Genomic DNA, 17,257 nt, shown 5'->3' with positions numbered 1-17,257 from the left:
TGAGTTCAACACATAACTTTTTTGGCGTTAGAGCGTGGGACATGAAGGGTCTAATGATCACATCTCTAACGGGTTCTTTCGAGATGCTATTTTAGGTCCGCTTTAAAGCTTTGGCTTGTAGCGCGCGTCCTTACAGAGTCGGGCAGACATTTTTTGCCGTGTCGTGGCCTTCGCTTAGAAAGCTGATTGTCCAAAAAGCAGATGAAATGAAAAGGAGACGATATTGTGGCTCGTGCAGTTTGCAGCCCGAAAACGCACAAGTCCTTAATCCAGCCAGGAGCCAAGGCACTTTGAACACCATGTCCCAAGCCTGTCCCCTGTATATCCTAAGCCTGTCCCCTGTATATCCTAAGCCTGTCCCCTGTATATCCTAAGCCTGTCCCCTGTATATCCTAAGCCTGTCCCCTGTATATCCTAAGCCTGTCCCCTGTATATCCCAAGCCTGTCCCCTGTATATCCCAAGCATGGCCCCTGTATATCCCAAGTCTGTCCCCTGTACATCCCAAGCCTGTCCCCTGTATATCCCAAGCCTGTCCCCTGTATATCCCAAGCCTGTCCCCTGTACATCCCAAGCCTGTCCCCTGTATATCCCAAGCATGTCCCCTGCCTGGATTTGTAGCTTTTTGGCGCATTACATATTAAGAAATGTTTATTTCATGGCCGTCAGTATACAGTATTTGCTAATTTGGGCTCTGAGCAGTAACACAAAACAGTGCTACACGTGGTAATGTTTCCTAACGAGGCTCTGGTGTTAATCACATGCGGTCGAGTTTGTGATGTTTGGAGGCTAATGCTAACTCCTCCATTGAAAATGCATTGAACTTAATGACTAGACACAAACACATGCAATACAAATAATGTAATCACTTTTAAAGCCATCTTGGTGGTTAAATCCTGCAACTAACTTCCCCTGCTGCCACAAAAGCCTATTTTTCACTACACAAAATGTTTGCTCTGAAACCAGGTACAGTAGCTGCTCGCTGGTCTCTGCTGAAAACTGAAAAAAAGAATCCTAAAGTTTGTTGTGGACAAACAATCCTGCCAGGCGACATTTCCATTTATTTATTTATTTTGTTGCCATGGGAGACTCTGCAAAAGTCGACAAAGGCAATATGTCCTCCGTTCACTGCGGGGAAATCAGCGCGGCATCCCCGTCCACGCCAAGGCTATTAGGACTTAGGTTTTGGAACGAATATAGACGTACAGTGCAGTTGATTGTTTGTCAGACTCACTTTGTACACCTATACGTTCCTGTCTCTCACCAGTTCTTTGAAAGCGGTGAAGACAGACGGCATAAAACTCGACTCAGCGGCGCATGAAGTCGCTAAGTCGATGTTAAAACAGGCGCCAGAGAAGCTGTGAATCATTTAACGATTAAAAAAAAGCCATTCTCCGCTGAATCGTGTAAGATGTGCTTATAGGTGAAAGTTGATAGCACATTAGCAGTAAACGCTTAATTATCTGTGTATCTGTCGGCATAAAGCTAACATAATCAACCCTGTATAAAATTAGACTCTGATTAAAGGGGGATAATTATACGTCTAGTTTGAAAGCCTTTGCCATTTGAGATCTGAGCCTGTTCCAGAGTAGATTTTCTTTGATTTGGATGAAATGCAATGCAATTTAATTTGTGTAGTGGAAGAGGGGCTATGAATTCAATTCTAAAGATCAAGCAATGTTCAAAGACATGTGGATTTGATGTAGTCGGTCTAATTGAGAGTAAATTAGTCTATACTTCTGCATCTAAATGTTGTACAAACACAGCATCGATCCAGCTTTTTTTACTTCTGCTATCGAAAATGTAGTCAAGTCAGTCTTAAATGTCAGGAGCTAATGAGGGAACTGTATATTTCACTTGCAACATGGCCACCGTAACATGGCCACCGCAATTTCCACAGCAACAGAACCCACGTGTTTTATCCTTATTACAGGATGCTTTTCTTCTCAAACTACAACTTGATTGATGATAAAACTATGATAAACATTTACAGGACCCGTACATTAAGCAGCAGTGTAAAGTGTAAGGATTGTTTCATTTGTTTAGTGGTCGCTGGCTCCAGTTGCTTTTCTAGCTCCAGTTCTAACCTCAGTCCTGGTAGAACAACAATGCCCTCGTGACTGGAACTATATCACTTTTACTCTATGAAGAGCACATAAAAACATGACATCAACCCACAGTTTAGACCTCCCTCAGCACCGCCAGCGGCTGCGTTTCCATTTTATATCGTCTGTGTGTGTGTTGTGTCTCTGAAGGTGCTGGAGCTCGCTGCCGAGGACAGGGACACCGGGGAGAACGCTCAGCTGACCTTCAGCGTGGTGGCCGGAGACCAGGAGCAGAAGTTCTACGTGGTCAGTCACAAGCAGGAGAAGAGGGGCACGCTGAGGATCAAGAAGCGACTGGACTACGAGCGCCACAACGAGCAGCGCTTTAACCTCACGCTGAAGGTGACGCACGCACAGCACAACCCGACCGTCTTCTCCGGCTCCGCTCCCATTAGCTGCGGTTTTCTATCTCTTTCTCTCCCGCACAAAGGAACTCACGGTTGAAAGGCGCAATGTCGACACGGGAACGTATAGAATGTGTCTAAAAGCAACGGAACATACGATCACACAATGAGTCTTAATATGCATCTGTGTTGTGTTCCCTCCCAGTGGAACATAACACGGATGCTTTTGAAATTACATCATTTTAGGCCTTTTAATGATGTTTAAGAACCGGTCAAGGCGGAAAGAATATGTTTTGAACCTGACGTGGCAGTGTAAAACGTGTGGCTGGGTTGTATCTGGGAGTATTGAAGATGTGGATCCCTTGACGGTCTTTAAACAGCAATATATTTAAATGAAATGTGTTCAGTTCCATTACAAAGTTAACGCTACAATCTACTGGTTAAGCTTTTTTTTCTCTCAAATATTATAATTATATGGTCTTGTCTCCCCATTTTCCGATTGATTGACGGGATCAGAGAAATACAGTTTGTGCCAAATTAACATGACGACCGACGAGTAAAAATAAAAAAAATACAAATCTTTAAAAGTAAAATAAGTTCTAGATTTTGATCTGGATGTTATGAGGATATTCAAGAGGAAATGGTGGAAAGAGTGCTATAATTAGCGGCTGTGATTGGTTCCATTTGGACATAAAATAGGATGAGCTCCATTGCCAGACGGACAAAAAAGTATTGTTCACGTACAAGTATTGTCTAAGTGTATGTTAAACAGTACTTAATCTTACTTTACTTTTAATGAATAGGTGTGTGTGTGCTTTCTATAGGTAATGTTGCCTCAATTCGAACCCATTATGTGACATTAAACGACTCAACTTTCCATATTATTGCAACTCTTCCACAGCACGCAAGTTACTGTACAAACACGGCCTATAAATGGCACCGCCGCCTCGTTGAAGTTTGATTGACTTGCCATGCGGGCTTCGTCTGTCTGCATCACATTAACTTGACTGCAGGAAGATGCCGTAAAGTACATTCAATTTAAATGTTATTAGCGATAAAACAGATGCACAATTACAATGAAGATAATTGTGATTTATCGGAGAGCAAATGACAAGCAGCGCGGCGTATGAACGAGTATTCGAATGTTAACAGAAAGAATCGTTTTTCCCCACACTAATACGTCTAGAGTTCTCTTATAGTAGTGTTGTTTTCCTTCTCCTCAGACGCCCTGTGCACCCAAAGCCCCGCGTCTGCCCGTCCGTCAAAAGCCGAGACAATGACTTTCAGTGATCCCTGTCAAAGCCGAGCGTTAAGGCCCGGTGGGAACAGTTCTAAAGATAACTTTTCATTTTGCCGGGATAAGAAATAGAAAATAGAGGCGTTTTTGTTCAGCTCGAACTGTGTAAAATGCTGTATGATTCGATTTAAGTGTTTAGGTTCACCAGCTCCAAAATGGACCTCGAAAAGACACTGTAAAAGACGAGTAAACATTCAGCTACTGGTTTTTTATCGGCCTTTTGGTGACTGAATTCTTCGGTACACACTGTTCTGAGCCAACTGTTAAGCTGCAGTTACAGTATATAGAGAATTCAGACAGACAGTTGTATAATTCTGCTTTAAAGGTACAATTCATTATAAACAAGCTCAAGTTCTACTAATCTAAAACACAACTACACATTACTTTTTATCCCTGGTGAATTTGAATGACATTCTGGTGTGTTTGTTAAGGTTTCCGATTTACAACGTGATTATTTTGATGTTCTAGGAAGTTCTAAAAGGGAATCCCTCTGTGATGTCATCAATAGGCGACACAGAGCCAATTTACACGCAACTGATACACTTTTCTGACCATATAAATCTTCATTCAACTAAATAAATGTGTTATATGGTATCATTGTTTGTCAAATTATACATATTCTGTCATTTGCCGTATTTTCCGGACTATAAGTCGCACCGGAGTATAAGTCGCACCAGCCAAAAAATGCATAATAGAGAAGAAAAAAACATATATAAGTCGCACTGGAGTATGAAATGCAGTTGCAAGTGTGAAAATAACACATAATATCACATATAAGTTGCTCCGGAGTATAAGTATAAATATAAGTATAAGTCGCACCCCGGCCAAAACTATGTAAAAAGGTGCGACTTATAGTCCAGAAAATACGGTATATGGGTTTTGGCTGTTGTTTTCATAATGGTTGGGGACAAAAGCAAAGTGTTTAGTCAGATCTGAAATATATTTGTGTTCACTACAGCTTAGTGAAATTATGCACTTTTATTTTACTTTACTTTTTTTTACTACCAAAGTGCAAGCCTACTCACAGTATTGTATTAACACTTCTGGACCATGACATTTGTGTAATCACATTAAACGGTGCTGACACGTTAAAGTTCCGCTTGAACTTCTCTCTCCCGTCGCAGGTGGAAGACTTGGATTTCTCCAGCCTGCTGCACTGCGTGGTGGAGGTGGAGGACTACAACGACCACACCCCCGTCTTCATCCCGCACTTCCTGTCCCTGGCCCCGCTGCCCGAGGACGTTTCCGTGGGGACCAGCGTGGCGCGCATGGTGGCCAGCGACTCCGACTCGGGCCAGAACCGCGACCTCACCTACCGGCTGCTGGAGGAGTCGGACCCCGATGGGTTGTTCACTGTGGACCAGTCGGGGCTGCTCTCCGTGGCGCAGCCTCTGGACCGGGAGAAAGCGGCGCAGCATCAGCTGGTCGTCATAGCCACGGATCACGGTGTGCCGTCGCTCACGGGCAGCGCCACCGTCCAGCTCCCCCTGCTGGACGTCAACGACAACGGGCCGGAGTTCGAGGCGGTGTATTCTCCCGTGGTGTTTGAGAATGTAGACGGACCGCAAGTAGGTTCATAAAAGTTCGCTGTACCTTTTTATTATATTTGTGGGGAAAAAATGCTAAATTGTGGCTATTTTTGAGCCAATATTCGACTGTTGCTGTGGACGATAACCAATAACAGATACTGATTTCTAGATTCTAAAATCCATAGCAAAACCTACAAATCTCTCTTAAATTAGTTATTATTATTCAAACTATTCATTTATAATAACTAAATGATTTATCTAGGGTATAAAATTATTGGTTGCCTAATTGCGTGAAGATATTTCTGTTATATTTATAATTTTACTCATTCAAAAAGACAATGTAATCTAATGCACTGATGATGAATCTAAGAATGACACGTGGGCACACACAGACTGGGGCAGTGCAGAAAAAAAACAACCAATTATAGTTAATATTATCCAATACCAATAGCTGCAAACATTCAGTTCGGTTTCCAATCCTGTAACCCAGGGGTGTCCAAACCTTTTTCACTGAGGGCCGCATTTTGAAAGGGCCACAAACAACCCGACAATGTCAAATTTGTGAGTTTTGCATTTGACATTGTTTTGATGAGACTCCACACCTTTAATATTAGGTTTTTTAACATCAAAATGCTTGAATGTTTCCAATCTTACAGTAAAAAACTACTACTTTTGTTTGTTTGGACCGACTTAGCAGGAAGCCGGAGGGCCAACAAAAATTGCTCTGAGGGCCCCATTTGGCCCCCGGGCCGTAGTTTGGACATGCCTGCTGTAACCGATACATCACTTCTATTGTCCACATTCTTTGAAATTATGAATGGACATGATGCCAAATTTCCACTACATTATCATTTTTAAAGGCATATTTTTAAAACCATAATATAAACACCACATAAATAGCAGTTGCATAAATAATGGAGCATCCACTTTCCCAATTTACAGCGGCCGTGGTTTGTCACAATAATCAAAAAGAGGATTCGGAGCAAACGCATACAAATGAATACCACAAAACTGAAAATGTAATCGTAACAAGTCCATGGAAGTAGTACTTTTGCCCGTGGAAGTAATAAGTTTGCAGAGTTACCAGCCGGGTCAGAGTAAGTCATGCATATTTGGAGTCGGCCACCGCTCTGAGGCTCTTTCTGTTCAGGTCGTACGGTTGAACCAAACCTCAACTCTCATTCGCGCGGTGGACCGAGACTCCCTGGAGAACGGGCCGCCATTTCACTTCACGGTCCCGGCCGAATATCGCCACAGCAACGACTTCTACCTCCAGGACAACCTAAATGGCACCGCGACCCTGACAGCGCTGAGGACTTTTGACCGCGAGCGGCAAAAGGAGTTTCTCATTCCCATCATCATGAGCGACAGCGGGCGGCCGGCCAAAACCGTGACGAGCACCCTGACGGTGACCATCGGCGACCAGAATGACCACGCGCACGAAGCCGGGGAGAAGAAAATTTTCATCAACAGTCACAGAGGTGAGAAGGCCGAGTCGGGCAGCGCGGTGTCCAAACGTGCGCCTACACGCTTCTGCTATTTGGGTTTCAAAGACGGTTTCAGAACTCAAAAATGTGACGGAAAATACTTTTGGTTATTGGTTAGTCGTCACTTTCACCTTCGTTTAGGGAATTTTTGCTTTAATGAAACAGGAAATCCAGTCAATTCAGTGTGAGGAATCGTACAACTTCAATAATTATAGTTCAAAAATATGTATTGTATTTTATGGAGTATAAGTCGCACCAGCCAAAAAATGCATAATAGAGAAGAAAAAAACATATTTAAGTCACACTGGAGTATGAAATGCAGTTGCAAGTGTGAAAATAACAAATAATATCCCATATAAGTCGCTCCAGAGTATAAGTATGTAAGTATAAATATAAGTATAAGTCCCACCTTGGCCATTGGAGTCCGGAAAATACAGTAATCCTCAAAATACAGACTACGTTTCACTTCTCAACATTAGGATACAATTTTGTCTATCGAATCTACAAAGCGTGACTTTTTGGACCAATAGTAGTCCACAAAGTCTGACTCCGCCCCTCGTTTAGCTTCATCATGACTCATATTGCACTTACAGTTTTGCTTAAATCAAACAGAAAATCCAGTCAATTCAGCGTGAGAAATTGTTTAAGTAAAGTAAGAATATGTAGTATATGTTTCACTTTTCAACATTTTCACACAATTTGTAATCTACATGAATGAAACACCAAAGCGTCCTGACTCTCACTGGTCACTTCCTGTTCAGTAAAGTCATTTAAATATGATAAATATGATAAATAAGAGGCTCGTCTTATGAACTGTTGTATGATATGAACTGTAGCTACTAGTGTGATCCCCTAATGATGGATGTCCCTTTTTCATTCCCTGTGATAACAAACACAAATACTTGGGGTTTTGCGAGCACTTTTTGGACTTTTTGCTCTTTCTGAACACGACAGGTTAAAATTCAGCGTGTCAAGGTCTGCTTTTATACTCCCAAGGGTACTTTCACCTTAATTTCTGCTCGGTTCTTCGAATTGAGGCGTGAGAGTGACGGCGATGACAGTCTTTCCACGAGATTATAGTCATTGTGCATCCAAACCACATTCCTTCAAAAGCATTTTCTTCTGTTTGTGGCAGACATCTGAAACGCTCGTGTCACATTTTGATTTATCTTTTTTTCAGATACAAGTAAAGCAGTTGAATGTACATATGTTCTTTTTGCATTTTAAATTGACCTACATGGTGCAACACATGCTAAATCGCATGCAAAGTCAATGAAAGACCATGAAAAATGTAACTCTTGTCCCATTTTTGGGTCCGAGGCTGCTATTAATTAAAACTTTTGCAAAATGCTAAAATGGCTTTTATCTGTTTTCAGGCCGAATGCCGACCACGGTGCTGGGAAAAGTGTACTCTCCCGACCCCGATGACTGGGATAACAAGACATATGTGTTTGAAGGACATGTGCCAAAGTAAGTCAAACTAAACGCTCTTCATCCGTGTGAGTTGAACGGAGGTGATTGTTCATCTTATTTGCAAAAAGGTAAATATCGAAAGCTCTTTTTGAAGGTCTTATAATGGTAGTGTGAGGTAGTCATTTCTTAAGGCAAGTTTATTTGTAGAGCACAGTTCATACACAAGGCAATTAAAAGAGCTTCACAAAAGATAACAATGCATTCAAATCACAAAGAAATGACAGAAATCACAACAAATTAAGACATAAAAGATAAAAGTACAAATGAAATCCTTTCAGTCACATGCACAGCTGAACAAAACTGTTTTGAGCTTGGATTTGAACATTGTCAGAGTAGAACCTGTCTCACATCTTCAGGACCGTTCCAGATTTTAGCTGCATAAAACTGAAACAGAGATTCCCCATGTTTAGTCCTGACTCTGGCACCAGCAGGAGGCCGGTCCATGTTTAGTCCTGACTCTGGCACCAGCAGGAGGCCGGTCCATGTTTAGTCCTGACTCTGGCACCAGCAGGAGGCCGGTCCATGTTTAGTCCTGACTCTGGCACCAGCAGGAGGCCGGTCCATGTTTAGTCCTGACTCTGGCACCAGCAGGAGGCCGGCCCCTGTTTAGTCCTGACTGGCACCAGCAGGAGGCCGGTCCATGTTTAGTCCTGACTCTGGCACCAGCAGGAGGCCGGTCCATGTTTAGTCCTGACTCTGGCACCAGCAGGAGGCCGGTCCATGTTTAGTCCTGACTCTGGCACCAGCAGGAGGCCGGTCCATGTTTAGTCCTGACTCTGGCACCAGCAGGAGGCCGGTCCCTGTTTAGTCCTGACTGGCACCAGCAGGAGGCCGGTCCATGTTTAGTCCTGACTCTGGCACCAGCAGGAGGCCGGTCCATGTTTAGTCCTGACTCTGGCACCAGCAGGAGGCCGGTTCATGTTTAGTCCTGACTCTGGCACCAGCAGGAGGCCGGTCCATGTTTAGTCCTGACTCTGGCACCAGCAGGAGGCCGGTCCATGTTTAGTCCTGACTCTGGCACCAGCAGGAGGCCGGTCCATGTTTAGTCCTGACTCTGGCACCAGCAGGAGGCCGGTCCATGTTTAGTCCTGACTCTGGCACCAGCAGGAGGCCGGCCCCTGTTTAGTCCTGACTGGCACCAGCAGGAGGCCGGTCCCTGAGGTCCTCAGAGTCCGAGATGGTTCATATGGCACTAACATGTCTGAGATGTACTTTGGTGCTAGGCCATGGAGAGACTTGTACACAAGCAGAGCTGCTTTAAAGTCTCTTCTCTGAGCCACAGGGGGCAGTGCAGAGACCTGAGAACAGGACTAATGTGATGGTACTTCCTGGTTCTAGTCAGGACCCGAGCAGCAGCGTTCTGGATGTACTGCAGCTGTTTTACAGTGAACAGGCCGTTACAGTCTAATCTACTGGAGACAAACGCATGGATAAGTCTCTCCAAGTCTGGTTTGGATACTGTACTTTTGATTTTTTTTTAGATGGTTAAAAAGCTGCTGATGCTATTGATTTGACGTGTTGTTTAGCTTCATTATGACTCATATCGCAATTGCAGTTAGCTTATATTTCAATCGCAAAGTAGCAGATTTTTTCACAATTAAGAAAATGAATCACGGAAAACGCCCAAAAAACTCCCAAAAACTTGCGAAACAACATCAGTCTCCCGCTCTTATCATAAAGGCCGCTCGCAGTCCTCCAGCCTCTTGCGCTCTCGTCTGGCGCGGCTCAGCGTCGAGGATTTGCTGCAGTGATTGATTGAGGCATTATAATGTAAATCAACAATACCCCTGAGTGAAATGGATCTTTGTTGAGGAGGAGGCAGGCCAGATGTCTCGTACCGCCTCTCAGGACTTGTCGAGCCGCCCGCGAGTGAATAATCACCCTCTTCAAAAGGGCGAGTCCAGACCGCTGTACAACTGTTGTACTGCGCCGCGCTCCCATTTAGAAGTGTGTAGTCACGTCACACACAAAAACCACAGCAGGTATTAGCGACGCCCAATCGTTTGTGGATACTGAAAAGCGGATGAAATTTTAGGGGAAGACGACAAATTGTTCATGGCATTTGTGGTATTTCGCACGTGGAATTCTTACGTAAACGTGGAATTCTTACAAAACAACACAAAAACTGCCTCAAACTCACAAAACGTTCATCTCTCTGCGCACAAATCACCTTCTGCCTCATCTCGGAAAGCTCTGACGCACAAAGTTCAGCATTTTTGGACCGAACGGCTCATATTTGGTCAAGTTGTCTTTTTTTTTTACGTGTAAAGTATGTTTTTGCACTTACGCATATGCTTTATAAATGAGGGCCGCTAGTCAAGCTGAATAAGTGAGTTAAACTGGGGAAAATACAGCTGTTTTACTTTTACTTTTCTTTCCCGTTAAGTAATTAAGTTTGTCGCAAAGGAGTATGACAGCTGCGTTATAGTCAATATATTGTCAAAGCAACGGGAGAAAATACAACTGAAATCAACTTGCATTTCTAAAACGTTAAGCGTAAAACAATAATCTGACAAGTGTAAGTGTAAAATTCACCGTAACATTAGCAATTAGCTGCACAAGTACCGTATTTTCCGGACTATAAGTTGCACTGGAGTATAAGTCGCACCAGCCCAAAAATGCAGAATAGAGAAGAAAAAAAACATATATAAGTCGCACTGGAGTATGAGTCGCATTTTTTAGGGACATTTATTTGAGAAAATCCAAGACCAAGAACAGACATTTAATCTTGAAATGCAGTTTAAAATAATAACAGATGAGAGAACATGGTGAATAGGTGTACGTATGCTAACGCTAACACCTTCAGCTACATGACGTAGGCTAATGCTAACACCTTCAGCTACATGAGGCACAGACAGAACTGTGGTAAGTGTCTGGTATGATAACGTAACATATGAACAGTTATTCAGATAACTATAGCATAAAGAACATGCTAACAAGTTTACCAAAGCATCAGTTTTACCCCAAATCACTAAATCCATTGAATTCTTCTTCCTCTGTGTCACTTCTAAACAACTCCACAAACTCCCGAGGAAGAGGAAGTGCAGGTTCTTCTTCTGCGTCGCTTAGAGCTTAGAGCGCCCTCTTGTGGTAGTCAGTGTGAAAATAATGAATAATATCACATAAAAGTACGGTAGTTACAAAAGCTCTTTTTTTTTTTTTCATTTGCCGTGTTCTTCCGCCGTTCTGTCGCTTAATTAAACTTGTATGAGCTCATTGCGCCACTGGGAACAGACAGACAAGTACTGTGTGAAATAGCTTTCTAACACTGCGCTTCGCTCCACTCTCATGTCTGTCCTTGACTTTTTTGTTTTCCGGTCGACCCTTAATGCAGTTGTTTTTCTCACAAAAGCGAGCGATGTACGGAGCAAGGAACGCGCTGTAAAACATAGATAGTTTCAGACTTTCCTAATGAGGCTGTTCTGTTTGAGCACTTCCTCATCTGCGACCATCAACACTTTGACCTTGGACACAACGGCAGCGCAGCAGTAATTATGATGATTTTATACTTGAACTTTGTAAATAGAGAAAAGTGTATATTACAGTTTATTGACATAGACTTAACTTGAATTTGAACATTATTAAAGCTGCAAAGTAGGAATTTAAATCCGTCTAACTGGAGTCCAGCGCTCATACAGCATTAAAAAAGCTCTTTCTCAAACAGGAGTGGAGAGATCTGCGCTCAGTAACATGTTTAATCTCACGCAGACAGCACACACCAGTCTGATTTTGTCACTCGCTGCTACTTTCCTGTTTTGTTTTTAACACATTTTTTTTGATGGACAGAAGTAGTACAGAAGGTTTTTACAATATTGAACACAAAGCCTGATTTATTAAAGGTGGTATGGATGATTTTTTTCAGCAAATTTTTTATCATATTTCCTCGTGGCGTGGATAAATCATTTGTCCTGCCACGTATCAATCATAAAACGCACCTACCGCTCACCTGTAGCCACATCAGGTTCGTCCCCACGTTTCCGCGTGCCTAAGCGCATGGATCTATCATAATATAGTTCTCTCAGTGTACGGGGCAAAATGAAGACGGAGAAAGACAGTTCGAGCTGACGCAGAAGTGGACAGAAATCTACGGGAGACGAGCGATGCGATGCGCTCCGTTGCGCTAATAAACAAACGCACGTGTGTGTTGTATCAGTCCGCACGGGGGAGTGCGCATGCGCACTTCCGCCTGCGTTCTCAAATCGCCGAAAAATCGTCCATACCGCCTTTAAGAAACTGTGGCAAGTTTGAACTTTGAACTGATCTCGTTCCCAGAAATACTAAATAAGGCATCCAAAATATTCTTTATACATTGTTTGTATCTAATATCCGAAGGGTTTATTAGACAGTTTGAAATGGGAGGTGAGAGAGAGGGGAAGACACCAAATAAATACAATTTCCAAATGTGTCCATCCCACATTTGGACATTTTCTGCCTTCTGCCAAAAATATAATTAAATATTGCATCATTCTCTTACATTAATGTGCGTAAACTTGCCTCTAAACTTCAGATGGACTCGCAGTGATGGACCCGCATGAATAATATAGTTTTATTCCTTGCCCAAAGAGAAATACACAGTGCAGAGTTGATGTCCTATAAATAATTTACCTAACTGAGCAATTTATTTAATTTCCAGCAGACATTTTCCACCAGATTACAGAACATTAATATTAATATCCATCTCCCGGTCGAGCATCCACTGAACACTCGGCGGGATGCTCGGCGGCTCTTGTCCGTGCACTCCCGTTACCTTGACTATGCCCGTTCGTATAGAACCTCGGAACTCTCAAACACGGAAAGAGCTGAGCGAATGCATCGGGTCCTTTCAGACTAATTGAGCTGCTGTGTTGCATAAGATTAGTATAGATTTCCCCCCCCAGTGACGCCGAACGTATACCCTAAAGCTTTGAAATTGACCCGTAAGAGTCACATAAGGAGTTATCCAATCAAGATGTGTATTGTAACGTCCAGCCTTTCCCCTCACAATAATTTCAATCTAGATTACAGTGAGACAGCGGCGAGCACGTCTGGCCATTCTATATCACATCCTCTCTGCCAGACTGCTGTTTGACATACGATAAATGTGCACTTACATGGATCACTTTTTTCCCACTTAGCTACCCATCATCCGCTTTTATGGGAAAACATGGGTCTCTATAGGCTCGGGCGAATGTCAGTAAAAGCCAAATGATTGATGATTTGCCCGCAGGGGCTTGAGCTGCCGGTGGATTTAGCCGTTTGACCCTCTCAGGCTCGTGGCCATTAGCAGGAGCTGGGCCGGGCTACTCTCAGCGACAGGCGCTTAGATGGTACGGCGCTGTAGATAGTTAAAAGCCAACGTCCAGACATGTATAAAGTACAGATGCACGAGAACGTTCCGCTTTATTGTTCGAAGTGCACGACTGAAACTGTCAAAACAATTCCCGAAACAGCAGCTCGCTCTTGAAGTTGAGCTAATATTTTAGTCAACTTTCTGGCCATCCTAGTGGCAAAGAATTCCTGTAGAGTTTGTTGCTCTTCCTTCCAGGACGCTAACAACAACCAAGACGGATACATTAAAAGGTGCTGTACACGGTCATAAAATTGTCAAAAACATGAAATTAATTTGAACCACTAACAGCGGTCCAAAGGTGTTCCTCACTTTCCTCTGAGTGTGACCAGCTTTTCAGAGCATTTTTTTCATGTTCTGGTTATTCTAAAGCCAGATTTTCTCTGTTTGGGCATAAACCGGGACAACTGGGACATGTCTTGTGTAAAACTGGGTCAAATTAGTAGTTTTGGACAGATCTGCCGGGACATAATGGGACACTGGGCTCAGAACAAGGACTGTCCTGGGTAAATCACCCTACTAAGTCTTCACAACACAACTTTTAGTGGCCAAAGTGGAGTTTAGGCATCTGCTTACAACAATAGCTTGCGAACTGTGACTAGATTTTTAAGTGTGAAAATCGAATCTAGAGTCGCGTGAATAAGTACATTAATATGCACTTGGTCCCTTCAAATCTCACTTTTTGGCTTAACAAATGACAAAATACAGTGCTCTCTTATTTTGGCGGGTATCAAATTGGACAAAAATCACAACTACTGGGACATGCCCTGTATAAAACTGGGATGAAGCAATAGTTTTGATAAATCGACTGGGGAATACAGCATATTGTCAGGACTCAAAATGGGGACAGTCTCGGGTTAATAGGGACGTCTTTTATCACCTGAATATGTGCTGCTTCTACAATGTATCTGTACTTGAGATCTGCCTGATTTATGAACCAAAATTGAGTTAAACATTATTTTAAGTACATTTTTTGAACCTGGCTGTTAAATAGTTTTTTGGGGTAGTTTGTTTTCGTTAAAAATGAATCATGATTGTGCAGAGCTGAGATATTCAACAGCAAAAAAACAGAGAGCTGAAGCCTTATTTTGCTTTGCCAGAAATACTTGCAGGTCAGAAGAAAATGCAGTTTCCTTCACACATTCTTCTTTACATTCAACTGCTTTCTGGTTCTTGGAATTATTCCAGGCCCTGGATATTGAGCGGAGAGGATGCTCACCACAACACAAGGCACAGCAGGTTTATTTGTCGAGCACGATTCGAACACAAAGCAAATCAAAGGGCTTCACACAACAGGGAAAAAAAAGCATTAAAATCACAAAACAGATAAAGACAATAAAAGAGAAGAGTGCAAATAAAATCCTTTTAGTCATCATGCACAGCTAAACTAAATTGTTTTGAGCTTAGATTTGAACGTTGGAGTCGAGGCCGTCGTTACCCCCAGATTTATAACTTGATTTGGACCGGAGGTGACACTAACACTTTCTCTTTGTTTCTTTGGCCAAAAACGATGATTTGAGTCTTGTCTGAGTTCAGCTGGAGAAAGTTGTTTTGCATCCACACACTGATCTGTTGGATGCAGTGACAGAGGGAATCCACTGGTCCATATTCACCTGCCGACAGTGCAACACAGATCTGACTCGTCTGCTTCATTGTGATAGGACACATTATTACTAAAAAGAGCATGTAGAGGTTGAACAGAAGGAGTCCCAGGATTGTGCCAGTGCCAGTGATGCCCACCTAGTCCTCCAGTGTCTGTCAGAGGATCCCATGATCGACAGCGTCAAAAGGCTTTGCCCGTGTCAGTGTTCAGGCGGAAGTCATTCGTCACCTTGATAAGACCAGGCTCAGTGTTGAGATGAGGTCTAAAATCTTAACTTAAAAGTGATTTGTTACATGACGATCCGACGTTTGAAACAACAAGTTTCAGACTAGTTTCATTGCGACTGGACGTTATCTTTTCACAGAGAATATGAATCAACTTTCTCAGACTGGACCACCTAATGTTCTTTTGTTTCCCAGTCTGTGACGTGACTACAGAGATAGCACAAGGGGAGGCTGTTGTCATACAGAGCTGCCTATTATTTTCTTCTATATTCCTATAATCTATTTAGAATCAGAATAAGAAAGGGTTTATTGTCATTGTCAGTGAACAGAATTTACAAACTCGGAACTCGCTTTGGCATCAAGGTGCAACGTACAACAATGAATATTAAGAGTAGCAAAATATATCCAAAAGTGCATGCATAACATTTTGAATTGACAAATAAAATTAAATAGACCTGGTCTGAATATATACACAATTTACAGATGTACAGAATAGTGCAAACAATGTGCAGCGCAATGAATGGTTATTGGTCTGAATAGTTGTTAAAGTGGCAGAGGGAAAGAAACTGTTCTTGTGACGGGAGGTTCTGGTCGGGATGGATCGTAGCCTGAGGGGAGTGGCCTCCTGCCTTAGGGGAGTGGCCTCCTGCCTGAGGGGAGTGGCCTCCTGCCTGAGGGGAGTGGCTCAAATAATCCGTGTCCAGGGTGAGAAGGGCAAAAAAAAGAGCTAAATCCGCAGCAGATGCTAACTTCAGCATTGTCTTATATCGTTACACACACACAGTACTGCTGTTCATTCACATGTATGTAACCTTCATATGCTTATGGAATATCTACCGTATTTTCCGCACTATAAGGCGCACTGGATTATGTGGCGCACTGTCAATGAATGGTCTATTTTTGATCCTTTTTCATATATTAAGCGAAGCAAAACGTGTACCACACAAAATCATTTCGAGGTCGGTAAACACAACCAGAATTAATGCATATATAAAACACTCTGGATTATGAGGCACAGTGTCGTTTTGGGAGAAAATTAAAGGCTTTTAATTGCGCCTTTTAGTGCGGAAAATACAGTATACAAGAACTTTCCATTTGAAACCAACAAATATCAACTGAAAAAGCCACTATTCTAAACTTCCCCTTCATTTATTTCAGTAGAGTTCTTACTGGTCTCTGAGGTTACCGCAGGAGGAATCTCTCAGTGTGCCGGGATAATCAAATGATAAGCTCATTCACTGTCGGTTGTACAAACAGTAAACAAAGGCCCGGGAATGCAGCAGTAATGTCGACTTGTAAATAACCCGTGGATGAGAATCTCTAAAGCTCAGTGGCCCTCTTTTGTGTTCGCTCCCTCCCGCAGCTACTTCATCCTGAACAAGCGCACGGGCTTCCTCATCATCAAGGAGAACGCACCGCCGGGCACCTACCAGTTCCAGGTGCGCGTCTCGGATGGGGTCTGGCCGGATGCGGTTTCCACGGTAACGGTCCACGTGCGGGAGCTGCGAGACGAGGCCATCTACAGCGCGGGCTCTCTGCGGCTGGCAGGTGAGCGGCTCGACTCACTCAAACTGACACGAGCGCCTGCAGGTTTGTGCACGCGGCGCCGCCCGCTCACATGCAGCGAGAGCGACTACGTGCTGCCACTGCTGCAGCCAACAACCAGCACCACTGGAGGATTTTTGGTTTGTTTTTGTCATAAGATGCTAATTTTGTCGAAGTAGTGGTGAGGTCTCAATTTGAGCTTTTTCATGTACAGAAATAAAAGCAAAAAGCAAAAGGGATTTAAGATTTCAGTTATGATGTTTTTGATTATTTTTGGCCTGCTTTGGTCTGGGTTTACAGGGTTGTAGTCTGTTCTGCAATGTGAT

At 43.1% G+C, this 17,257-nt stretch overlaps 1 protein-coding gene across 1 annotated transcript in view; it reads left to right on the top strand.

Annotated features, from left to right (window-relative positions):
• LOC140381576 (neural-cadherin) overlaps positions 1-17,257 on the top strand; it is a 466,796-nt gene that overhangs the window by 257,273 nt on the left and 192,266 nt on the right. The window contains exons 20-24 of the mRNA XM_072465639.1: positions 2,254-2,445; positions 4,869-5,312; positions 6,424-6,754; positions 8,137-8,230; positions 16,750-16,934. Coding sequence (XP_072321740.1) covers positions 2,254-2,445; positions 4,869-5,312; positions 6,424-6,754; positions 8,137-8,230; positions 16,750-16,934 — 1,246 coding nt within the window. The remainder of the gene's footprint in view (positions 1-2,253; positions 2,446-4,868; positions 5,313-6,423; positions 6,755-8,136; positions 8,231-16,749; positions 16,935-17,257) is intronic.

The sequence above is a fragment of the Eucyclogobius newberryi genome, unplaced genomic scaffold, assembly GCF_026437365.1.
Source record: "Eucyclogobius newberryi isolate DKJ021-1_F unplaced genomic scaffold, fEucNew1.0.hap1 SCAF_5, whole genome shotgun sequence".
Lineage (NCBI taxonomy): Eukaryota > Metazoa > Chordata > Actinopteri > Gobiiformes > Gobiidae > Eucyclogobius > Eucyclogobius newberryi.
Note: the sequence above shows the minus strand (reverse complement) of the source record. Positions and strands in the feature narration are given on the sequence as shown.